Below are 25556 nucleotides of genomic sequence, written 5' to 3' on the forward strand. Positions count from 1 at the left end.
GGGCACTTTTGCCGGTAACAATTATATTCATCGCATGGAAGCTTGAAAGATAACTTTCCTTGACTTCAGCTATTCTCTGAATGAAAGATCGTTTTGCATCCTTCTCTGGACACCCTGCAGGGTATGAAATACGCCTAGTTGGTTATCCCACACACATACACTCCGACTGACCAGGCTGAGACAGACGGGTCCAGGCAATAAGGTGGTTATATTAAACATGATGAATAAATCATTCTGGATGGTGAAGACTTGAAAGGCTTCGGCAGGCGATCCCTGTGGCTAGAAACACAGAAAGCACACTTGACCCTAAAATGAGCGTTATACATCTCCTCTGGCTGTATGTACTGAATTCTGCTGCCCCTCATTAGACTGCCTGCATGCTCACTGTGCCTAGATACTAATGAAGGTTAGATGCTTGGCTTCACTAGTGTGCAGGTCTGCCATGCATGCACACCAAAGCAGGCAGTGTCAGTGTCAGTGAAAGAATAACGTCACTGCTTGGGTGATTTCCCATTTCGCCAAATCGAATGGGCCTCATTCCAATTCAAGCCAGAGTCGAGCCTTGGGTACAGTCGGATCAAAAGCCTCTCTGTCTTTAAGCGTGTGGGGCATTACAGTGCAGGTCATGCCGCTGCAATCTAGCCGATGAAAAGACGGATTCACCAGTTTTCAACATAAATTAACTGTGGCTAAACAAACAAGTTAAACATATGAAAAATGTTTGTAAAACACAAGGTGGTATTCACAGTTATTAGGCCTCATGCAAGAACATTTCCGTATTCTTTTCCCAAGCCTGTCTTACTAGTTTCATTAAGACTTGCAGGTACGAGAGTAACAAGCAACACAAAAAGTGAGAAGATTTTATCAGGTGTGGTTTCAAAAGTAGGCTGATTCTAACTATCAACTGTACTGGCATTAATTTTAGTTTTATAGATAAACCAGGCTGATCATAAAGTAGGTTGGATTTTTTTTTCATATTATGCAATAGCCTTGAGCTTCTCCAAAGTCACACATAATTCTTCTGCCTCATACAGAAATGCAATCCTTCCAAAAGCAGACTTGTGCAATACTCTATCTGGGCTTGTCTCCATGGGGTCACACTCCAAATAAAAGCTTCCATGGATGCCTTTATTACAGAACGGCAATGATTTTTAACGTCTCATATATTTATTTCTCCAAATGTCCGAGAAGTCATGATTATGATCATGACGTTGGATAACCATATTTCCAATCTTTAAACAACCACAACAGAGAAAGGACCTTGCTGTTGGAGCGACAACAAAATGAGACTTATCACACTCGCATAGCTGTCTCTTTACCTCCAGCCAGAAACTCAATCCCATTACACAAAGCTCCCCAATCGTCTCTATTACCAAAGCAGCATAGTAAAGCAGCAAGAGTAACTCCAGCTCTCCCCCACACTGCGGGAAGGTGAGCGCTAAAAGGAGAAGCAGTGTTACCGGACAGGCCCCTGAGAGTAGAAAACAATTGGTTGATTATTACCAACACGATGGTACATGTGTCTCTTTGATAACCAGAAACTCACAGTGATCCATGTTTCTGACAAAGATCTGAGAAGGCATCTCTACGATCCATTGTGGGGATAAATGCGCCCTTGCTTGTTTCATTTCTACCTTTACCATTACATCATGTACTTTATGACCTGTGCAGAAGTATAGTTAAACTGTTTTCATATTCAACAGGACTGCATAGCATTTAAGTATATCACTCACTCTTCACCCTTCTCTGTTGTTCAAACAACTTTCCAGACAAACCCCTGTCTTGTCAGACTGTTTCGTCTGCATTCACCCTCTGTATCCCCATGATCAAGCGTTCACCTTTGACCAAACAGTCTGGATGAAATGAATCCAGGCTGTGCCACAATGTAAATCCTCCCACTGCAAAGATGCTGTCAGCCCCCCTCCTGCAATAAATCTGCAGTAACAGACGCTAACCTCTTCATCACTGACACAGATGCATTATGGACTGCATTAATCAGAATCTATCAGACACATTCGTAGTGGGGGGATGCTTGTCCTGCAGACTCCTCACAGGCAGAGTGCGTGTGCAGGCATGCTTGCTTGAGTGAGTGCATGCATTAGTGTGTGTGTTTGTGTGTTTATGGATTAAACCCATATGTATGCAAATGTATGAATGCAGAATGGTAAGAGAACACACATTTTTGACTATGGGTGGGTTATGATGCTGCACCTGAATATCAAGATCATCTAAAATCAGAATTGAAAAACAGGGGTATTTTCCCACCCTCCCTCTCACAACTCCACCACGAGAAGAGGAAGTTCATACGCAGGAGGAATAAGCACAGATCTCGGCAAAACTCACCTCCCCAGCTCGTCTCCAATTTCATAAAACTCCTCGACATTTTCCTGGCTGAAAACAGTCATGTTGTCCGGGCACTTCCTCCCTCTTCCCCCGACCACAGGCATGTCCTCCGAAACGGCACCCCCCTCGGGCTTCTTCACAGCGGCACCATCCCTACCAGCAGCCTCCGGTCTGGGCAGGGTTACAGGCAACGGTCCTCCTCATGTTAGAGCTTCCAACCCGAGTGAAAAGATCAACAGAGGTAAAGAAAGCAAAAACATTAAGACCTCGACTGAGAAACCTGACTGCAGCTGATGAGGAGGAGGAGGAGGAGGAGGGGGCAGAGAGAGAGAGAGAAAAAAGGGTGTGCGTCCAGTCAACAAAAGGAGACCAAACTGACTGAGCAATGAACCTGCACCTCCGGGGCGACGTCACGACTCCTGGAGCTGATCTGTCCTCCCAGCCCCGGCTATCTCTATCATTTTCCCGGGCAGCCGTTTGAAATGTCGGGCTTTAACAGCTGCCAGTTGGTTTGTTTTTTAAGATGATAGTGAAATAACCATGAGTGTGTCACCACCGGCTGGTTAGGAATGCAAATAACCCCCTCCTATGAAAGCTTGGTGTAGCCATGGGAAACACGCTAGCCTCCTCCTCCTCCTCCTCCTCCTCCTTTGAGTCCACCTCGAAAAATGACTGCTGAGTAGTCATATCGTTAGCCTATCTCCTGTAAATAATGACCCGAGGGCACCCGGACAGGTGTTTCCCCTAGTCCAACGGCGTGCTTATAAAGTCAAACCCCGTAAAAAATATATAGAATTCCCAAGCCGCACAGTTAAATGTTCTCTAAATAAAAAAAACCTGTTATATTCCTCCGCAGTGTGAAATATTCAAGAATCGTGAACATTATCGTTAGCTTGTGTGTTTGAAAGCGAGCGTCTCTCTTTCCCCTCACATTGCTGCTAAAACTGAGACAAATTGTATGAATACGCCGTAAAGTATCTTACAGTTTGCCGGTGTGTGTGTCCCGCTGCCAAACGTAGCCGAGATTTCATGCGGGTTTTTTTTTTTTCCGGGAGCGTGTGACCCCGGTTTTTGGCTCACGGAAGACAAAACGGCTGACTGGAGCAGGAGAAATCAGCGTTAACAATGTAAGGCAGCCTGCTCCTGGCGGTGCGTTCACAGCCTGTGGGAAATGTGGGGATGAACGTTAGAGGGAACCGAGTTCCGAGGATGTCGCGTGCTCCGGCAGTTTGAACATGTACTGCACGACAATACCACCAGGAAATCACGTATTTTTGTATTTTTAAAAAAGCAAATTGTAGCTTTTCATTGACATATCCAAACATGTTGAAACCGGGATTTGCTCGCCATCAGAAATTTTGGCAAAACGCTATTTTCAACGAGGAAAGCGTAATTGCCTTATTTTTCACGTGTTTTGAATGCGGCATCGGTGTGTGGCAGCTGGAGTAGCCGCTTCTCTCGCAGGAGGGCAGCAGAGCTTTCACTTTTATTTTAACCACATTTAGCAGATTATTTCACTATTCTATCAATAACATATAAATTTGAATGAAATCGAATATCTTATTTTGGCAAAAATCATAACCACAAAGCCAATGTGTTCACTTTATAATGGCTAAAAGCAATACTGCATTCTATATGAAAAGTTTAGTAAATTAATTGTAATAGATTGCCTGCTAACATTTTAGATGAATTAGACACCTATCAGCAGTGTAAATCGTTCATTACTTTGTCAGGTTTTTCTTGTTTTTTGTGCACCTCTCCCTGGTCTTTGACAGAATGTAGGTTCATCCTAATTGTTGATATATTGCATGTTTCTCTGTAATGCAATCATCAGAGTGGTAGACATAAAGTAATCTCATGCAATTAAGTGCACAAGCTAGACCAAGTTTGAAAATCTTATTAGTTCCCCAGAACACACACACACACACACACACACACACACACACACACACACTCAACAGATATTATGTTGCTTTATTAATTAAATAAAAGGGATGATGATTATTTAACCTTAGATATTCATACAAACAATGATGACAATAGCCTACATGACACACAACACAAGAGTGAGCGGATGGAAAGTTTGACCAAAAGCAAAAAAGAAGAAAGAAAATTCCCAAATTAAAAAAACCCAAAGTGAAAAAAAACATTTTTATTTTTGCAACATCTCTGTTGGGTTTTTGATAAGAACAAAGCTGTGATGTAGAGTTTTGAGTGTTTTTTGTCTATCAACAATCCAGAGTTCTCTGTTGCAAAATGATGCTGCTGTGAGGAGTTGATCAAGTTCACACGTAGACCAGCTGAGACGTCGGTGGAATCTGCGTTATTCTACACCTATATGAGGGTATAATGTACAATGTCTGTGAACATCTATGTGCTTTCAGCTTGTTTTGTGGATATTATATCATTAAAAAAACCAACAAAACAAACTTGTAATAAGGAAAACCATTCTGAAGCTGAGTCTGTTTTGTATGTAAATCATTATCGTACATTACTGGAAGCTATCAGATTTAAATTCAAAGTCCACCAGCCTCAGTTTGAGGTTCATAACATCCCTTTTCTGTGGCTTCCACTGACAAAACTATAAGCAGGCTGTAAAGACAGCACATGTGACCCAGTTGTTCCTTTCTTGGACTAAACATGATCATAGTTTGGTGGGAAAGAAATCGCTATCATCCCCAATGATCTCAGACTGTGAGAATAAATGACTCACAGAGAAACCATCAATCCGTTTATCTTTTGGGTCATTGAGAAACCCCCTTCAGGGCTGCAGGGGGCTGGAGCCAATCCCAGCATGCACTGAGAAAGAGGCAGGCTACACCCTGGTCAATTTACTGAGAAACAAACTTTACAATTAGACCGGGAGGCCCCTGCTGACCTCTCATTCTCTGAGACGTATTGTGACTTTGATTTGTATTGTACATGCTCGGTCAAGGTGAAGTGTGAAACTGTGTGACCATCATATCTGATCGGTTCTGCTCCCCTTCAGATGGCACACTGTAAAGATATGAGCTCTATGGTGGCATCGAGAGCGGTCACTTAAGTTATTATTTGTCTAAATCATTAATCCTTCATGATTTGTCAATAAAATGTCAGAATATTGATAGAAATGCTGCATCACAAGTTCTGAGAGCCTTGATGACTGGTGGTGGAGGAGTTATTCAGATCTTTTACTCAAGCAAAAGCATTATTACTGTAGTAAAAGCAAATTTGTGTTGTTAACATAAAAGGTAAAAGTTTTTATAAGACACAAAAATAGCCCCTGTGAGTGTTATAGTATAATATACTATATCATGTTAATGAAATATTGTTACGGATGCATTCATCTGTATGTTTGCAGCTAGTTGGTTTGGAGCTATTTTTTAAACATATAGTATAAAATGTGTATATCAAAATGTAATCTCTACCCATGTACCATATTTTATAAGATTCTCTGTTTTGTAAGTGAAATCTTAATCTGTGATGTAACTTGGCGTAAAATGTATATGTACCTCTGACATGTGAAGGGGAAGTAGCAAGAAAAGAAAAAGGATCAAGTAAAGTATCTCAGACTTGTTCTTAAAGGGTAACTCCACCAATTTTACACATAAATGTGTGTTCACAGGTCTTAGGGAGTACAACTACATATGTGAAAAAAGTAGTATAAAGCCTTTTGTGGCTCCATCTGCTTTTTAACTCTCTCGTAATGTGTTACAGGAGTGCAAATTTAGACCAGTTGCTTTTCAATATTAGCCACTTAGCAACTGTGACATCAGTAGAGGCAATACATCAGACTACATGTAGCTTCCTCTGGAGCCACGAAGCACTTTATACGACTTTTTTCACATGTGCAGTAGTAATCCCAAAGATTTGTCATGTTAATGTGTAAAATAGGTGGAGTTACCCTTTAAGTATAGTGCTGAGTAAATGCACTTACAATAATAAATACAAATACAATAATAAATACAATACAAAATAAAATCAGCAAATGTTCGAGGTTTCTGCTTGTTTAACTCAAAGTTATGTCAAGACATAGCACTTGGAAATCATGTTAAGTGAGAGGTGTTGCCTTGAAATGACATTTGTGATTTAATTCCAATGTAAGTGTCAGTTTAGGGGAGTAAACACACCCAGCTCTGAATGGGCTGCGGTGTTGAGATTCACACAGGTAATTTAGAGCTGGAATAATTTGTCCATCCACTTCAGTGGAGCAGCAGATCCACATAATTTTGCACTTGGTAAAGAAAGCCGAAAAACTGACACCTTATGACTGAAGAGGAAGTGAAAGAAATGAGCTCTGCGGTGACAGATTTGAATCACAACTGGGGGGACAGATGGGTTTCATCCATGCAGGTCCAGACTGAACTACCTCAACAACTACTGAATGGATTACTATGATATTTTGTACAGACATTCATGGTCCTCACAAGACAAAACATACTGACTGAGATAACCTAGTTCGTCTTCTGGTTCCACTGTCTGGTCACAGTTTTCCATAATTCTGTGATCATTTGGTGATCCTATGACTTTTTATTTTTGATTTGTCCAATACTTTGGTTTGGGTTCCCAACAAATACTTTTCCCCACGTCTGATGAGCTCTACCGTCTCCGGATGACGAAGTTAATTTATTCCTGTGACGACCTCTTGTAAATGTTTGTCCCCTCCATCAGGACCAGACCGAAATCATTACACAAAACAAACACAAGTACCATCAGAGCAACAACCACACAGCAAGCTACTACAAAGGGAACAATAGCTACATCAAGTAATTCATTGTGAGGCTTTATATACTGGAAATAATATCCATTTAATGAATTCATCCACAGTTATAGCTCCAACATCTTACCTTTTATGTTCTGGGGGGTTGGTTCCTCGTGTATTCTATCTTGTTTATTTCACAGGAGAAGTTATAATGTGTGGGTCCCCATCTCAGAGTTCACAGCATGATCAAACAACAAACATGAAGCTACACCTTTGCACCACATTTCCTCTCATTTTAATCTTCTTTATGATCATAAATGTGCTCTTTTGGCTCTCACAGAGAGCACAGCCAGAGCTTTCTAGTGATACATGGCACTCATTTACAGCCACAACATCATAAATAGCCTCCATGCACCAGGACTGTTAGCCTGATGGGCAGCGCAGAGCAGTCTCATAAATCATATTATATTACACACCGCACATATTACTGCGAGTGCACGTTAATAGTAAACGGGACATGTGATGTTTCAGCCATAATAAATTCCTGCAGTTGTTGTGCTCCAGATATTCTTCCAGTGTTGCACAAAGAAGGGAAACATCAGGCTGGTGTTGTGTGGCTTGGCAGGGATATTACCTCTGTGGTGTGAAGGATTATCACACCATCTGGTGGTCGGACCAGCATTTATCTGACAGCAGAGTCACTTTGCTCTGCACGTTTTTCTGGTTGTAAAAATTCCACAGAGGGCAAACATGCAAAGTACATTGAAATTATTAGCTTTGTTGCTGACAAGAATACGTCTACATTCAGCCCTAGATGTTAACAGAAAAACTAAAGGCGCGCAAAGGAAATCGAAAAATCTTCTTCGGATTGTAAAAAAAAGCACAACTGCACAGATAAGACATGTTGATATTTTAGACGTTTTTATTGCAGTAAAAACTCTTTGAAGTAAAAAAATCATACAAAATGCTTATCAGAAACGAGCAAGATTTCTTTAGTCAAGTTTTAGGAAGAGATATGATCAAAAATCCCTTATGTTGTTACAATTTCAGTCTTCAGGGATGGAGATACACTGATAGTAATATATTGATAAATATCTTAACTTTTAATTGAGGCTACACTTTATTTTGGACAGTACCGAAGAAATACTGAAAAAAAGTAATACACACAATACATTCGTGGGCGGTTCTGACTGCATTCTTAATGAATTTATTTGTCAGGAAAAGCTCTGTTGGCTGAATTCTCCAATATGAGCTCATGTCTTCTAGCTCATAAATTTCTCTTTGATATTTCACTTTGAGACAGTTGTGACCCAAACATCTACATACAGGAGCCCTGCACATGTATCTGCTATTAACAACTGAGATCTGTGTGAAACTGGCCCCGGTATAATGAAACTGGTCACATCTTACATGAAACTAGACAAGCTGTCAGACCATTAAGTGAAAAGACTTAACAAAACAAGACTTTGAGCTTAATTGAAAAAAATAAACCCTTAGGCAAAGATCGAATATTAGCAACAGTTTTACAAACATGCCGTTAATGTTTCCTCTGCATATTCAAGCTTTGAAATATTTCCATACAGTAAATGTACAGTAAACAATAACTGTGCTGTCTGTGGCGCAAACCAGCTTCACCACCCTGACCTCCAGCATCAGATTTTTTTTTTTTTTTGATGAGCATCAATTTTACTTTAGAGGAAACCAAGTCGGACAAGGCCTTGAATAAATCTTTGGTTCACCAGCACGTTATGTGTTAGTACATTCAAATCTGGGCAACAACTGACTGAAACACATTGCGGTAGTAGATGACCAGATACAAACAACACAGTTGATTCAACTTTATGATTTCAAGGCATCCATCAGTCGTCTTAATGGTTTATAATCAACTTCGGATGAAAAACGTATAAGTTTAAAAAACACAATCATGGATCTGTGAGATACAGGAAAGAAAGAGTCGGTAAATAATATGATTGTACGAGTATGGAAACAGTTCCATCTGAACTGTTCTTTAAACCTTCACACACCAGATAATAAATTAAGATTGATCCCAGAGACCTACAGAAGTCATCCTCCGGTTGAAATAACGAACATGACATTTCAGAAACCTCCCGAGCTGCTCAAAATTGATTACTGAACATCTCTATCTTCCATCAAATATTCTTGTCACAACTGTTTCTGTTTCTCATGATACAGGAACTTTCTTTGCTTTAAATATTAGGCCAGCTTATGTGTTTCTTTTGAAGGTAGTATATTGTTATGTATATATATATATTCAGTAAGCTGATACAAGATTGAGAGAGAGAGATGTTGGAAACAAGCCAGGTAACAACAGTTATACAGTGAATACAGAATTGGCAATGCAGTGCTAAATCTTATAAACTGATTTCAAAATGAGACACAAATCGTAATGATTAAAAGCCCATGAAAATATTCCAGGAGGGAACGCGCCAAAAACTGCACTGAAAAAGAAAACCAGCTAGTTGAGAACATGTGGACGCTGTAGCGTTTGTACGGTACGATAAACTTCCCAACACAGGAAGGTGTGGTCGAATTTCCTCCAGCAAACAACAACTTTTTGAATTCTGTATTCAAGATTACATGTAGTTACTGCACAGCTGGTGCAGTCCACCTCTCTTGCTGCTTGATGAGATGAAAATGTGTAGTTGGTTTAGTTTTGCCAGCAGTCGTAGACACAAACTATTGGAGAAAAATCCCTCTTCACTGGATATAAACGTGATCTGGCTACATCCACGTACAATACTGTTGGCCTTGTAGTTGCTTGCAGAGGCTTATTTTATATATTTTATGCTCCTATATAGCTGCACTGTAGAAAATCTGGTACCACGTTGTCATGAGGCATTCTTTATTGTTTATTAGTTATAACTAAAAGCTTTAGAGAAAGCTAATAGACAGATAAATAATAATGGCTGGTTTCCTCTCACAGTCAGATTGTCTGGTGACTCTGGATTGCCTGTAGGTGCCTGTAGTGTCTACCGGTCTGGGGTGAGCCCCTCCTCCTGCCCAGTGCATGCTGGGACAGGATGAGTGGGTGTAGACGATGGATGGATGGATAATGTATATCCTCCTTCAGCACAACCAGCATTCAATTTAAGAGCAGTTCAATGGATGGCATATTTGATTTATTATTGTGGTGTAACAACCCCTTTATTACTTACTTTGTATTAATAATCACTATCTAAACTAATGTTGGGAAGCCTAGTGAGAAAATGCTTCATGAATTATGTTTTCAAAATGGAGCTTTTCACAACCCATCAGTCCAAATATCGCTCTTGTTGAAAGCTTATTTCTTATCTGTAAAGCAAAAATGCATCATGTTCTAACTAATACTAACACTATTACTTACAACTTGTTAACCATTGAAGTATAAAGTGTGTCTCATTGCACAGTGGTACTGAAGATTGTAATTAAATGCCCTTGTCTTCTGAGTTTAAATCCAAAAAGATTCTGCTTCACAGACTCATCTTCGGCCAAATGATGACCCTGGAGATTTTCTTCATTTTTCCCAAATGAATTTAGGTTGCATAAACTCTTTTAAGCACACAGAAAGTGGTAACACAACATACAAACGTCCAACAAAAGCCAGATGGGCCCAGAATGCTGAATCCTGTTGCAAAACAAAACATGTTCCTTTGCTCTTCTCCTCCCCCCACCAACTGTGAAGACAATTGCTGGGAGCGACATATTCATGATCTTCTCAACATTCAGTGACCTCTCACTGCCACATGCTGAAGTGCTAACTGCTGGTACAGCTTTCAAGAAAGGGAAATATAATGCTTTAAAACAAACACTTAAGAATCTTTCAAATTTGTACTTCAATCAAAATGGCTTTGCTGGTTATATCCTCTGTGCAAAGCCTGCTGTGCATCTGGACTCCCAGAGTGAAGAACATCTGGGTAGTCTGTAAACATGATGACACTTTGTCATTCTGTGGTAGCTCCTGTTTGAAGATGAATCACCCTGTTACTGTTTCTAGTGTCAGAAAGACTTCATTAGTCAAACCTCTCGTGTTACCTCTGCATGACGCATGTTTGACATGAACACTCACAATCTGAGGGAAGTATCCAATCACAAGTGGCTACGCATTTTGCTGTAGTTCCCTTTGATAAAACCATTACAAAATACAAGGCTTAGAGCAAACGTCATGCATTTTTCAACCCTTGTCTTAGGCTACTGAGCAGATGAGAGATGGATCATGAAAAATCTTCGACATGAAGTTCCTCATGGTAACACAAGACAAAATGAGAGCCTCAGACACCTCTGACTGCCAGCAGCATGCAGCTGTGCAGTTGGCATTATTTCTTCTTCCGTCAGAGGGCAGGATCTTTGATAGTCCTGTACATCTGCAGCGACGTCACCTCCACATCTGGGACCTTGGCAGTCTGGGGGCGTCCTGTCGGGCTGTAACCAGCCGATCGCCCCATGGGACTGAAGCCCGTGGTGGTGCGACCCACGTGGGTGAAACCTGAAGATCGCACAGCGGGACGCCGCAGGAACCGGCCCGATGTCACCAGGTCCCCGTAGCCCTGCGCGTGCGAGAAGGCGTAGCCTGAACGTCGGGAGCTGGTCCGGCGGATGCGGGTTCGTCGTGTTGGAGGAGGAGGTGCTGCTTTGGCCTGTCTCACCTTGAACATCACCTGAAAGTTCGGGCAAATCGCAACAAAGTCAACATGTTGGATAGAGACACACTTACGCAAACAGCTGCTGACTCTTACTTCTATTTAGTGGATAATCGTGCAACATGCAAGTGTTTTACTTCAGTTTGTGTTTCACTTCAGTTTCCATAATTTGGTATCATTTATCTCATAATATAATGTTGCCATAGAATCAGTATGTTTTTTGAGTTTTTGTTTCGAGCTTGGATGTTTTTACATCTCGGGAAACAACACAACATGCGTTTCCCGAGATGTAAGTATCGATTAGCAGTTCCTGTTTGCACTGTACTCACAGATGTAGAGACAGTTATTACTGGATTAATTGGATACTGAAGAAAAGTTACAAATGTGGAAGCTGATTAGCAATTAATGGAGATGAGGATTTCCTCAGAGAGCGAGGTTAAATCCAAAAAGGAAGGTGTGAGTTTTCAAAGCAGTTCATTTGTACCAAGTGCACCTGTGTCATAGCAAGCGTGCATATGAAGTCTACAGTGGAACATTTCTATCTGTACCTTGTCATTGATGCTGGGGCAGAGCTGAATCAACAGGAAGCGGTAGGTAACCACAGGAAGGACACACAGGATTGAGGTGAGGAGGATCGTCAGCCAGATGTTGGGCTGGTTCAGAGAGTTTCGGGCTGTTCCTGGATGAACACACACACACACACAGGATCTTCTATTGACTCATTTATGGACAGTGCTCCTAACAGCTTAACTTGATGAATTAAAAGCTGCAATATTTAAGAATTTAATTCAAACTCAAAACAAATGGGGGGCACCGTTTCACCTTCACAGCTGACTGCTGCTAACTGTAGCTACCGTTAGCTAGTTAGCTCAGTTTAGTTAGCCATGCAGCTAGCAGTCCAGACTGAGGATTAGGGGTGCCGGAGCGTGTGTTGATGTTTCCTGCGCTGGTAAAGGAGCTTTGGAGCAGAGTGAGCCAGGGCTAGCTGGTTAGCATGCTAACTTCGGGGAATATCTCCGCAACACAACACACTTATTTCTTTACAATCTCTTGATGATTAAAGTTCTTTTGAGAGTTTTCAACTAAAATTCTTACATATTGCACCTTAAATACTCAGATGAAACTCTCCATAACGGAGTGGTTGGCCAACTACCCACACTGCAGAGATCCAAGCCAGTTTTGGTGTTGAGTTTAGTTGTAAACCAGACATTTTGCCTGTGCAAACATACCAGACACAACTCAGACACCACCTGGCAGAATGATTCAACTCATTTGAATTATACTGCCACCTTTACTCTGGAAGAGCCTTGTGTAAAGGACTGAACAAAGCTTTCTATTCACAGCAGACATGCTTATCAGCGACAGAAATTTGGAAATTCTCACAGAATTTCAATGACCTCCAGCCAGCCATTGGTGCTTGTGTTTGGTGAGTTGATGAGTTTAGCACTCACCTATGAAGGGGAAGGCCGAGGGCAGCGTGAGAAACATGCCGTTACTGTACATCGTGAACGTGACTACGAAGTACATGGCCAGACTGCCCAACACAAAGAAAGTGTTCACTGCCGTCCAGTAAGACATCTCGAACCCCAACTACGGACAAACAGAGAAAACGCATTATTCTTTTTATTCTAAACTTGAAATATGTTAAAGATTATCCCAAAAGAAAAGGTTTCCCCATGCCTGGATGCTGACGGCAAACAGCAGACATGTCTGGGTGAGGAGGGCGAAGGACTGGTAGTCAGCGACATCCTTCCCGTCGTCCCTCACGGTGTCGTACATGGCAGCGTAGGGGATGAAGAAGAGCACCATGGAGCTGTAGCCGCTGTGGAGGGCACACTTGAAGAAGGCCTTCTTGCTGAAGTAGAGGTTGAGTTGACCGGGCACGTAGAGCTGAGGATGCTGGAAGCTCCATACGTCATTCACATCCTGACCACCAGGGAGAGACAAAGACGTGAAGTTCTGGTCTGAGTGTGCTCATGTTTCCTGTTTGTCAGCTTAAACACCTTGAGCCTGACATACTAGTAAGCATATGAAGACATATACAATATGATTGTCTTGACTTAAATTAAACGTGCACTATGTAGTTTTGGGAAATAACTTTTAATCAGAAGAGAAAGATCTTCAGTGCCCAAACAAACAAACAAACAGACTCTTTGTTTTCATGACTGACTGAATAAACAAACTGACCTTAAAAGGACAATTTCATACTGTGTTACTTTGTTTTTATGTGGCTGACCCTGCCACCTTTTTCAGCTTCAAACAGTGTTCAAGGACTTTATTTTCCTTATTTTGTATAATAGAGATACTGAAAAAAAAAAAGTCTGAATCTTGTAACATAACCTCATTAATATTAAACATAGCAAATTCCCCAAACCCAACAATTTAAACAGTTGACTCTGTTAGTCAATCAGTTGAGTTGCAGAAAACTATTCTGATAGTCGTTAAGGCTGTTTGTCATCTAAAAACATTTGATGGCTTCAGCTTCACATATGAAAGAATTTGCTGCTTTTCCTTTTGATTATCTAAATTATTTTATTAATATTTTGAAGGTGTGTAGCATTATTTGGACAAAACAAGCACACGTGTCACTTTGGGCTCCAGGTATTTTTGACAACAATTCTTGAAAATGACAATAATCACACAAAATGATTCAAAATGAACTCGACCCTGACCAATTACAACAGTAACATCCTGCTTTTACATTAAACAACTGTGATAATTATTATCAAATATAATATTAATTATAAAAAAGTGAAATGTGTAACAGTCACAGCGACAACATGACTTGAAATACTTTAGGTTTAAGTTTTCCAGATTATACATATATTCTTTTAGTTAAAGAATACTGTTGTTGAGTCTCATTCTCAGGTTGTCAGATTGTCAAATTGGCCAATTGACACTTTGGGCAGGTAAACAAACAGAGCCACTATATAGCGTCAGCAAAGCATCAGTGTGAGACTCAATATCAACTGTCTTTCTTCAGAATTGTCTTCCTCACCTTCCTCAGAAACAATAATAATAATAATAATAATAATAATAATAATAATAATAATAAACGCTATTTATAAAAGACCTGAACCCGGCTTTAACCAGAGAAAATAAAGCCATTCCATCTATTGCGAGTTTAAGCAACTTTTTGAACGAAGGACTGTTTATTTCCAGTTTGCTATTATTACTTGAGAAAAAGATTGAAATACTTCCTCCACCACTGTTAAAAGGAGATCATATAAACTTTATTATCAAATCCGTCACCTCGTTCCTCCTCCGGCACAAACACACATGAGATCATCCACACATCACATAGTTACCTGATCAAACAGGCTCATCCCCAGGACAGGTAGTGCTGTGTACATCAGGTTGTAGAGTGTTATGAACCACTCATCATACACCGTCTGAAAGGTAAAATCAAACGCAGAAACTCTTTGAACAACTTCTACAACTCATATAAAATACAAGCCAGTTAGCTGATTTTCCCTTTTGTCTTTTGTAAAAATAAGATACGTTCAATACCAACCAAAGTTAACAAAGTTATTGTTAACAGCTTGATATCATTTTATTCACGATGTCTTATTATTAATCTGGTTATTAAATTCTGTGTTGGTTTATGCATCTTTAATCAGATCTTTTTGTTTGTCCATCATCATCGTCAGCTGGTTGGTACTGCAGTGCTTACTTAATATTGTATGTTTTTATTTAACTTCTCTTTCAGTAATTCACATTCACTATAACATCTTGCTGAATTTAGACAGGACACCTGTTTTTATGTTTGTACATTAAGAAACTTTTTTTTTTTTTACCTTAAAATAACAGCTTTTAAATCGTGTTACAGTGTCTTGTAACAGGGTGAATGGTGTCTCCGTCCCTATCACTTGTTTCTGCACTGTGTAACTTCAGTTAGAAGGTCGGATCACAGCGTTACACACGTGTTTACTTCAACATACAACATTTTTACAATGTAATGAGTTTTGTTTGGAGTTATCACCTACATTACATCTGACAAACCGTTCCAGACCTGGGATCTGTATTTATGACAGTGGTGTGGCACTTGGAAACTGTGGGGGGTGCCAAATCACACAAAATGCCAATTTCTACATATTGTCAACATCATGTAGGAATTTGCATTTTGTTTAGATTTTACAACTAAGATGTTATTTGCTTCTTTTTTACTTTTTTAGACTTGGCCAAAGTGACAGATTTCCATTTATCCCATGCGCAATTAAATTCTAACACATTGTAAACTAGCCTCTTGATCCCTTTATTTATGTATCTTTATTTTCCAAGTTGCACCCTTTGACTCATGAATTGCAGCACTTTTCATGTTGATGTGCATTATAGTGTGTTTTTCTGTTTTCATGTTGCCTTCCTGAAAAATAATTGACTCCTTTGGGACAATAAAGATCTAAACTAAAGCTTGTCAATTTGTGACCTGGATCCAGACTTTTGATAACGTCTGGTGTTTGGACAAAACAACAGAGTCAATCAAAGCAGAACAGACCCCCTCCACCCAAACACAACTGTCAGCCGTCCACCCTCCTCCCTCCCTCCATCTTACTTGACTCTCTCACCTGTGCAGAGAAGCCGCAGAAGAAGGCGTACCAGAAGTGGACGAAGGTGAAGGTGAAGTTCTTGTAGAAGAAGTAGCGCAGGAACTTGCACATGCGCAGGTAGGACCAGCGGCCGTGCACCAGCAGGAGGCGCTCAAGGAAGCGGAACTGGGCGAAGGAGTAGTCGCTGGACAGCACGGCCTGCATCCCCTCCTGACCTGAGATGCCCACGCCTATATGTGCCGCTGGGTGGACAAATAGAGGAAGAAGAAAGGGGTGTTTGAACTTCTCTGTAGAAAATCAAAAACAGCTAAAAAAAAGAAGCGTATCTTTGCTATATGTGCATTTTTCTGGTTGTAGGTTTCAATCAGTGTTTGGCCACAAGAGGGCAGAGACAGAGCTGAGAGATGCTCAACATGACATCTGCATATTAAAATGTTACGGCTGAAGTATCAGCAGTAGACACAGAGCAACACTACCACAATTTTTATCATGTTTCTGTTCACAAAACAAATGCATTCCCTCTCTATTTAGTCTACCTGGCTCTGTACCTGCTGGATGCTCGTTTTCACTGAAGGCTCAGCTCCACTCAACTCTTAACTACCACTGGTCACTAAACTTGTGCCTTGCGCAACATATACATCCTGCACACTGACTGCTGTTTTTTAATCACTCAACCTTGATTTATAAAAAAGATTGACAGCTTTCAAATTGTGCATACAGTCAGTGTCAGGCATGTAACTAATGCTTATTTTCATCCTCAATTCAACCGTAGTTTATTTTCTTGATTAATTCAGCAAAAGGAAAAAAATAAAAACCCTGAGGTGATGTCTTCAAATCGCTTGTTTTGCTATGGCAACGATTTACAATCAGCAGTAACATAAGCAGCAAATCCTCACATCTGAGGTTCTGGAAAGTGGATGTTTGTGACAATGACCAAAAAGAAGATCACTTGCGATCTTTAACAGCAACAGATTTTTTGGGAAAGTGTAATTTCTGCTTCCATGTATTTTGTCTTTGTATCCTCACAAGCAGATTTCCTATGTAGGATGAAAAACACCATCATCTTCAACGCTTTCCGTCGTCCTGCTGATACCTTTGATCATGCTGACATCGTTTGCTCCATCTCCGATGGCCAGTGTGACTGCCTGCTTGTACTTCTTGACCAGCTCGACAACCTGAGCCTTCTGCAGAGGAGTGACCCTGCAGCAGATCACTGCCTTACACATGCATGCTGTCTTCAGGAACTCCAGCTCCGTGCTGCGTTCGAGGGCGTGGGCCTGAGAGAGCGTGGGGGAAATAAAAGAGTGCAACGGCTGAGAATTTAACAACTTGGCTGTGGTTTGTACATGCGATGAAATTAAATCAGGTGAAAGTATGAAAAATAAATAACGACTTCATATTTATGATGACAAATCAATGATAAACAACAAAGTTTGGTGTCATATAGGGCTGCACGATTCTGGAAAAAATGTGAATCACGATTTTTTGCTTAGAATTGAGATCACGATTCTCTGGCACGATTTTTTTCACAAAATGTTTATTGCACTGATGAGTAAAAAAACATTGTAGTATGGCAGAGGCATACTACTAGCATTTTTTTTGTTTTGTTTTGTTCAAGTTCTATCATTGGATGATAAATGATTTTTACAAAAGTAAAAAAAAAATATTAGTCTCCAAGATGAGAGGGCATCCTTTAATCCCTCATGTTGTACAGTGTTTATTGGGGCCGTATCTTTGGCTATGTAATATGTGATAGCTGCTTTGATCGACTTTGTAAAACGGAGGCGTAATTTTCCTCACGTAAACATGTGATGTGACATGAAGCCCGAAGTTGGGCTGTGAACAGTTGACAACAAATTTGTCTTCAAAATAAGAGCTTTACATTGCACTACATTGGAGGTTAGAACTGGGTTCTTAGCGGGGGGCTTTTACTTTGAAAGTAGCGACCGTTTCTAGCTTGCGCTACAACACCAAGCTAACACAACGAAACCGCTAGAGATCCAGGAGAGGCTAGCATCTCCCGGATCTCAGCGGCTGTCCAGCTGCTCAACTAGCAGGTGAGGCGGAAATAAGTGTACCCTCCGAGGCGGCAAATCGGCGAACCAAAACAGACCCCCAACTTGCCGCCCTCTGTCTAAAACCGCGGACCTAGCCGCCCAAAGGACGCGTAGATTGGCGGCTTGCTGCCCCGTCTAAAAACGGCCTCTCACTCACTCCTTCCAAACACTCAACTGCAGGCGGGCTTCCTCCACTGAATCACGTGTTGTAAAGACGCTTTACTACAGGTTGAGGGAGGAGGCAGCGGCAGTGCTGCGTTTGGGGGCGCTTCAAAAAATCCGGGACGAAAATGGCAGCATTTGTTTGTGATTCAGCTCGAGATATAAAATGCTTCAGAATCGCTGTGTGTAGATATGAGATCACGTGTATGTGTGAATCGAGATTGCGATTTTTTAACGATTTTTTGTGCAGCCCTAGTGTCATATTTTCTTTAAGATTAAGATTTTTGATAAAAAAAAAAAAAAAAAAATCAAATATGTCAAATAAAACCTTTCTACACAAAATAAAGTTCTATATTTTATATTCCTTAGTGGATTTTTTATGTTCTCCGTGTTATAAAAAAAAAATCACTTTTTCCCTCATGAATTTAATGATAAGCAAGAAACTCTCAAAGGGCATATCTTCAGAGTGACCGCTAACTGCTGCTAACTGTAGCTGCTGTTAGCCTAGTTAACCATACAGCTAGCGGCTGCATCAGCAGACATATTGCATCACAGTGCACTGTAATGATGAAACTTCTAATCGTACCAGGCTGTGCCCGTTGATCACCAGGCCGTACTCTCCGTTTGCCACCTCGTCCGTCACCACTTTCGCACTTTTACCCAGAGTCCTCTCTGTTAGGAACACTGAATCCTCCACCACGTCCAGTTTCATGGAGCTCCGCGCATTTCTGCTCCACAAGGGAATAAAACATGGATGGAAGCACAGAGAGGTTTCATAACCAGCGTGTGAAAACGACAATTGCTCGGTCATAATTTGAATTATCACAAACAAAACTTCCTCTGACCTCAGTTCCTGTCTGACATCATCAGACGAGTTGCCAGAGACGACGAAGACGTCGGTCATTTCCTCCCGCAGCAAGTTGCATGAGTAACCAATGTTTTCTGCAGTTTCTGCAACACGACAACATCGACACAATATCAGTAAGTAGATAGCTAAAAAAAAAAATCACATTCTATTTAATTACAATCATTTCTTCTCAAATCACCTGTGATCTGCTACTCAGTGAGGTTATGTGGATAGATAGAGGTGCTGCAGCAGCATACGACAAATCTTGAGTTTCTTCAGCATCAAAGCATGAAAACATTTTCTAGTAAACACCCAAAATTAAATTAGCATATAGGACATTCAAGTTCTGTGATATGTACCTTGCTTGTCACCAGTCAAAACCCAGATTTTGATGTCGGCTTTGGACAGCTGCTCAATCGTCTGAGGTACTCCGTCTTGCAGCTTGTCTTCTATCGCTGTTGCTCCAAGCAGCTGCACACACACATTCAGACACATATTCATCAGTCATGCATTTGGCAAATACACAGTTATGCTTTTACTGTGTGAGCATTACTAAAACATGACTTTTCCTACCAGCAGATCCTTTTCTATCTCCTCGTACAGCTGGTCCAGTTTGCTCTCTCGATCATCCATCTCCGTGCTGGCCTCATGGTGGCGCTGTTTCCACTGGTTGAAATACTCCTCATCCAGATCCTTATAGGCCAGTGCCAGAGTCCGTAGGCCGTCCCCGGCAAACTCCTGCGGGTCGCCATGAACATAACTTTTACGGGTGAACACTGCACATGTACATGTAAACACATCCTGGAAGAACCAACAGACACATAAGTTGTAGATATAAAGTGAAGGGAAAAGCTGCCCAGCTGTGTAAACTTCGCGAGTATATCATTTTTTTCCTTTATTTAATAATTATAATCCTGTTAGATATCCCCCTTTTCAATAAATGTATCAGTAATCTAATTATATCTTTTTTCCTGTAACTTTAACAGAACATTATTCCCTTTTCTGCGTATCCTAATTACATCGTCCCGTTTGTTGATCCCGGAGCCTATTTGGGATTTGATTTTGGTCTCTTTACGGGATTAATCAACAACAGAAAAAATATAAAATATACTGCCAGCTTCACAGAGGAGAGATGTCATGTATCAAAACGTAATCCATATTTTTATCTCTGCAGTAAATTCTTATTAAAGGAGAACTTCGGGCGATTTAAACATGCAGCTTCATTGCTCAAGCTACCCTTGACTTGCCAGTACTGACTAGTTTGGTCTAGCTACCGGAAGACACGGATGTCAACAAACAGGTAAGTAGCTCCTTGCACAAACACACTGTTTTAACTACTTTTTTATTCATTTTGAGTCATACACGCTACAGTGCTGTGTTGTAAGGTGTCTGCTGATGTTGCATAACTTTTGGTGTGAGATGTGGAGCATGTTAAGACGCTTAAAACACAGTGTAAAGTTCTGACCCCATGCTGTTAGCGTTCAATGCTAAATCTGCGTTCACGGAGCTCTGTAATGGTTTGACCAAATGTGTTTGCGTCTTCGGTACTGGCAAGTCAAGGGTAGCTTGAGCAATGAAGCTGCATGTTTAAATCGACCGTAGTTCTCCTTTAAGTTGATTTTAAGGTTATACTCATTACTTTCACAGCCCTCTAAAGTTTAGCTCATGCATGAATTTGGGAGCCTTTGTACCTGAAATTATCCTCAGTGCAAAACTCAAAAACTCTGCCAGCTGTCATGGTTTCTTTGTTGTTGTTAATTATCATTTCCTGATTTATTTTATATCCCCACGTGTCAGGTCTCACTTTATACTTCCTACCTTTGTCTGTTTTCCCGCCCTTTTTGCTCCTCACCTGCGTTCCATTAGTTAATCACTCCCTGTATATTGTGTAAACATGTGTTTTCTTCTCACTCTTCGTTGGTTCATCTGCGTGCCTCACCTGTCCCCTACTTGTGTCTACCTGTCTTGCTTCCTGTGTTCCTTGTGTCCCCATGGTTTGTTTATTTTAACCACTTATTGATTTCTAGTTTTGTTGCTGAGTTTTGACCGCCTGCCTTTGCTTTTTGGCACTTTTTTCTGCCTGTCTTTGTTGTTTGCCTTTTTGATTTTTTGGATTTCATACTTCTGTAATCATCTTTCAGCTTCATTAAAGCTTGCTTTTGTTTTCGATCCGCCTGTCCTGTATTTGCATTTGGGTCCCCACCATTTTGCTACTGTGACAGCCAGTACTCATCAAATGTAAACTTTTTTAAATCAAAGGAGAACTTATCTCAAAATTTCACTTTCATTTCTGCAAGTTATCTTCCCGTGTTCAGTCTTTTGACTGTAATTTGGATCATCTTCAATGACCAAACCTCTCTTTCTTTATATTGCATAAAACATATTGAGGCAATTCAAAAGCGCTAAACAAATGAAGCTTATCATTATTTTCATGAAGTCCAAGCACACAAATTCAATAATTTATGCTTCCAGGACAGCAAGAATGTGTTTGGAGGACCTCTTTGTGGATTCTATCCAACTTTTTGTTTAAAGCTTGCTTGAGTACATTCACATGGGGATGAAATCTTTATGTATAAACACACACAAACACACTTGACACATGATGAAAAACCCGGCACACAGTCACACAAACATCCAGCAAAAAGGAAAAGAAAAAAAAAAGCAGAAAAAGAAACAGAAGAATTCAAACCAGATCTGCAATATATTTCTTCTCTTTCTGTGTGATGAACAGACAGAGGAATGTTACTGACGTTAAGGTGCTCTGTAGTGACGTCCATCAGCTTGCTGCAGGACTGATGCAGCCTCTCATAGATGATCGTGTCTGCACCTTTACAGTAGAGAGAGAGCTTGCCCTCTGGACTCCGTACTGTACGCACAAATAGACAAAAACATACACAGACTGCACATGAGAGCAAATATTCACCTCACACAAAATAAGAACAATCTGTTTTCAGTGGATTTGGTACCTATGACGGACATCCTCTTGCGGACGTTGTTGAAATCCAGGATGGCGAGGAGTTCATAGCTGCGCTGCTGACCCATCTCCACGATGGATACGCTATCTGGTGTACGTGAGCGGAAGACAAATCCAAAGTTTCTGGCCGCCGTTACCAACGCTCCCTCATCTGGAGACTGGGCCTGGTAGAAAATCTCTCCTGAAAGTGTGAAAAAAGGTCATTTTATTTGTTATTACTATTACTGCGACTGACTTGTTCGCAAACTTTTTATGTTCCTGACATGAGATTTGCATTAATCTATTGATTAGACAGAGGCTATTAGTTTCCACTTGCTCAAACAGAGACACCTCGCCCCTCCTCACCTTCTTTCTTCTCCTCGGCCATGACGGTGTGGCAGAGCGCCAGCAGCCTGAAGAAGGCGTGGACCTCTGGGTTCTCCAGCTTCACCGCCTCCACCAGGGCGTGGTCATGGAACATGAAGCGTGGGTCAGCCAGCGGGTTGAAGGAGAAGTCCACCGTTTCTGTGTGCTGTTGAGCGAGACACAGAAAGTAGAATGGAGCCTTATTTTCGACCAGACCCTCTTAATTTTTTGTTGAATAACTCTAGTGTTGATTTAATCCATGGATTTTCTGATAATAAAAAAACACAGCTGCACACAGAAAAACAAGCTGTTGAAAGAAATGCAAACCATGAAAGCATCTAAAAATGACTGAATATGCTATTCAAGTACGAGGACTTACTGAATATACACCACTAAGTTTAACTCACCTCATTTATTTCCAGTCTTTGGCCCATGTAATCATACACGTCCCCTGAAAAGAACAAAAAGAAAATGGATGAAACTCGTGCTGAATGCGCATTCAAACACACGATAAATTAGTTGTGTACAGCCCGGGTTGCTGACCCAAAGCATAAGCATTGAGACTCAACAATCAAAACTTTCTCTCTCCAGGAAGTTACACTTTGTTGAAGTTTGTTTCACTTGCTTTACTTCACTTTGTTTGTTAAACGTGAACTGGAAACAGTCACAGGGTTCCTGCCTGATGATCTCAGGGGACAGCAGCTCAGATACTTAATCTGGGGCCAGGCCATAAAAGGCTTTAAGAGTAAAAAGTAAAAATAAAATTAAATAAAATTAAAACAAATCAGGTCAGTAAAATTGGAGTAATGTGTTCTCTTTTCCTGTCTTTTGTAAGGAGTCTGGCTGCCATATTTTACATTTGGATTTGAGAATATTCCCGGAGGTGCTTCTCATAAAGAGCTCATGAGCCCTGAGAGTTCACGATCATAAGGATAGCCCTCTCTAACCCCTAGTCTCTGCCTGTATTCACCGAGGTCCTTGGGTTAACGTCTTCAGTCGTACCGTAAGATTTGCCGTTGATGGAGCACTTGTTGAAGATCATGATGTTCTGTGTGAGCGTTCCTGTTTTGTCGCTGAAGATGTACTTGATTTGGCCCAGCTCCTCGTTCAGTGTGGTGGTGCGCGCCTCGGCCGGGGTGTCTTTCCGTGCGTAGTACATCTTCCTGTCCCATTCGATGTAGAAGCTGTTCCCCAGCCGGATGATCTCCACACTGCCGACAGATGTAGGTACAGGAATTGACAAGAAGTAGATATAAGCTCATACACCGCCCGCCTTTTGTTTCCAGTTAACCTAATAGCCATTCGTCGCCCGTTCTTACCTAACATAGAGAGAGATGGGCACCACAGTGTTGAGGATGATGACGTAGGACCAGAATGTGAGGAAGGCGGAGAAGCCAGCAGCGTTGTCATCTTGTCTGGGCAGGAAAACTATGAACTGTGAACCTTGGTTCAGCTCCCAGCAGTAGTTTCCTATTGCCAGGATGATGCACATGAAGGCCAGGAAGGCAAAAATCTGCATGGAAAGGGAGTAACAAAAGGTGAGCTAATACAGAAATAGAGAAAGAAATAACCAACTCCTCACCTTCTTAAAGGAGACCTACCATGCTTTTTCATTTTTTTCCTTTCCTTCAGTGTTTTACACATATGTGTTCTCGTGCATGTTAAAGGTCTCAAAGTTTAAAAGGTCAAAGTCCGCACCAACAGAAGCTCCTCTATCCCACAGAAAACATTGCTCTTGAAACGCCTCTTCAGTCCCCCCTTTAATTCCGGTAATTTTGCCTAGCGACTAGTTTGGCACGCAATAATTAATTTAGCACAGCCGCTCTGTTGTTGTTAGCGCTGAGGGCTCGGGTGTGTGTGAGCTGGCCAATCAGAGGAGATCGGGCATGCAGTAGGAGGGGCCTTAAAGAGACATGAGCTAAAACAGAGTGTTTCAGACAGAGGGGGGATATAGAGCTGAAGCACTGGACAGAATGACAAAACTGATGTGTTTGTTGATCATGTACACTTATTCTAGTAGTAATCCAAAATAAAATTATGAACCAAAAAATGAGCATCATAAATCTCCTTTGAAGGTGAAATAATCAACTGATGAACTAAAAGTGGGCGCCAATATGATCAAAACAAAATGATGTTGGCCATCCAGAGATGAGAAAAAAGGGTGAATAATTTGAGAACTCACACAAATGACAAGGAAATTCATCAGACGGTCTATACTGGTCCTCTTGAATGTGGTCTTCCCACAGTTTTGCATCAGCTTCGTCTCTGGACCTGATGAGGAGGAACAGAAACATGTTGACCTCAAAAGATCTCATATCAAAACTGTGAACTGGTTTTTAATTTCCCTCAATCAAGGTTTACAAGGTTGACAGTTTCCACTAAATCCCCATTTATATGTGTCCTTCCCACCTCCGAACAGCACCAGTCCAAAGCACCACTCCGTGTTCCTCAGGGTGCAGCCACGCAGCAGGATTTTCTCGTTGTCCAGCGGGTATTTCTGACCGGCGTAGGTTAGCGTTCCCGTGAAGCGGTCCAGGCGGTTGTTGGGGGGTTCGCAGAGTACCTCGCCTTGAGGGAGAGAGAGGTAACACGGCAGGTTTGAGGTCGTGCTCAGAATGACAAACAAACCATTAAAGCATGTTTTATACCATTTATTTTCATGGGTGAAACTGGAATTGGTGTCTTTGTGTTGCTTTCAACGCATTCATCATAGTGTTCCTGGGTTTGACTGGGAGGTGGTTATAGTACCACGAAGAATATACTCAAAACACTGGATGATGCGTTTGTGTGCTCTAGTTTGTCTTCTTACCGTTGAAATCTGCCAGTTTTTCGATATCTTCTCCCAGGTCTCCTGTCACAGTCAGGGCCTGTCTCACCTTCAAGTTGGTCTCTCTGAGGAAGAGAGAAGAGAGAAAGTGAAGAAAACACATGAATAGACACAATGAGAGGAAGGCAGAGAAAGT

General features: G+C 41.2%; 2 protein-coding genes across 5 annotated transcripts in view; both read right to left on the minus strand.

Annotated features, from left to right (window-relative positions):
* dapk1 (death-associated protein kinase 1) overlaps nt 1-3507 on the minus strand; it is an 82055-nt gene extending 78548 nt beyond the window's left edge. Inside the window, exons 1-2 of one of the 3 annotated variants that reach the window (XM_030416923.1) lie at nt 3327-3507; nt 2344-2554 (exon numbers count right to left, since the gene is read on the minus strand). In XM_030416923.1, the coding sequence (XP_030272783.1) occupies nt 2344-2447 (104 nt within the window). In that variant the 5' untranslated portion in view covers nt 2448-2554; nt 3327-3507. The other 2 variants (XM_030416925.1, XM_030416924.1) reach the window with 2 other exon arrangements.
* Nucleotides 3508-7928: 4421 nt separating this feature from the next.
* LOC115582177 (phospholipid-transporting ATPase ID-like) overlaps nt 7929-25556 on the minus strand; it is a 42132-nt gene continuing 24504 nt past the window's right edge. For both annotated transcript variants that reach the window (XM_030417972.1, XM_030417971.1), the window contains 20 exons: nt 25403-25485; nt 25003-25161; nt 24776-24864; nt 23913-24106; nt 23596-23804; nt 23001-23044; nt 22594-22759; nt 22241-22429; nt 22025-22140; nt 19848-20012; nt 19634-19745; nt 19273-19378; nt 19014-19155; nt 17302-17485; nt 16227-16450; nt 14970-15053; nt 13342-13587; nt 13113-13251; nt 12210-12340; nt 7929-11679 (listed from right to left, as the gene is read on the minus strand). In XM_030417972.1, the coding sequence (XP_030273832.1) occupies nt 11353-11679; nt 12210-12340; nt 13113-13251; nt 13342-13587; nt 14970-15053; nt 16227-16450; nt 17302-17485; nt 19014-19155; nt 19273-19378; nt 19634-19745; nt 19848-20012; nt 22025-22140; nt 22241-22429; nt 22594-22759; nt 23001-23044; nt 23596-23804; nt 23913-24106; nt 24776-24864; nt 25003-25161; nt 25403-25485 (3109 nt within the window). In that variant the 3' untranslated portion in view covers nt 7929-11352. The remainder of the gene's footprint in view (nt 11680-12209; nt 12341-13112; nt 13252-13341; nt 13588-14969; nt 15054-16226; nt 16451-17301; nt 17486-19013; nt 19156-19272; nt 19379-19633; nt 19746-19847; nt 20013-22024; nt 22141-22240; nt 22430-22593; nt 22760-23000; nt 23045-23595; nt 23805-23912; nt 24107-24775; nt 24865-25002; nt 25162-25402; nt 25486-25556) is intronic.

Source organism: Sparus aurata, chromosome 5 (genome assembly GCF_900880675.1).
Source record: "Sparus aurata chromosome 5, fSpaAur1.1, whole genome shotgun sequence".
Taxonomy (NCBI): Eukaryota; Metazoa; Chordata; class Actinopteri; order Spariformes; family Sparidae; genus Sparus; species Sparus aurata.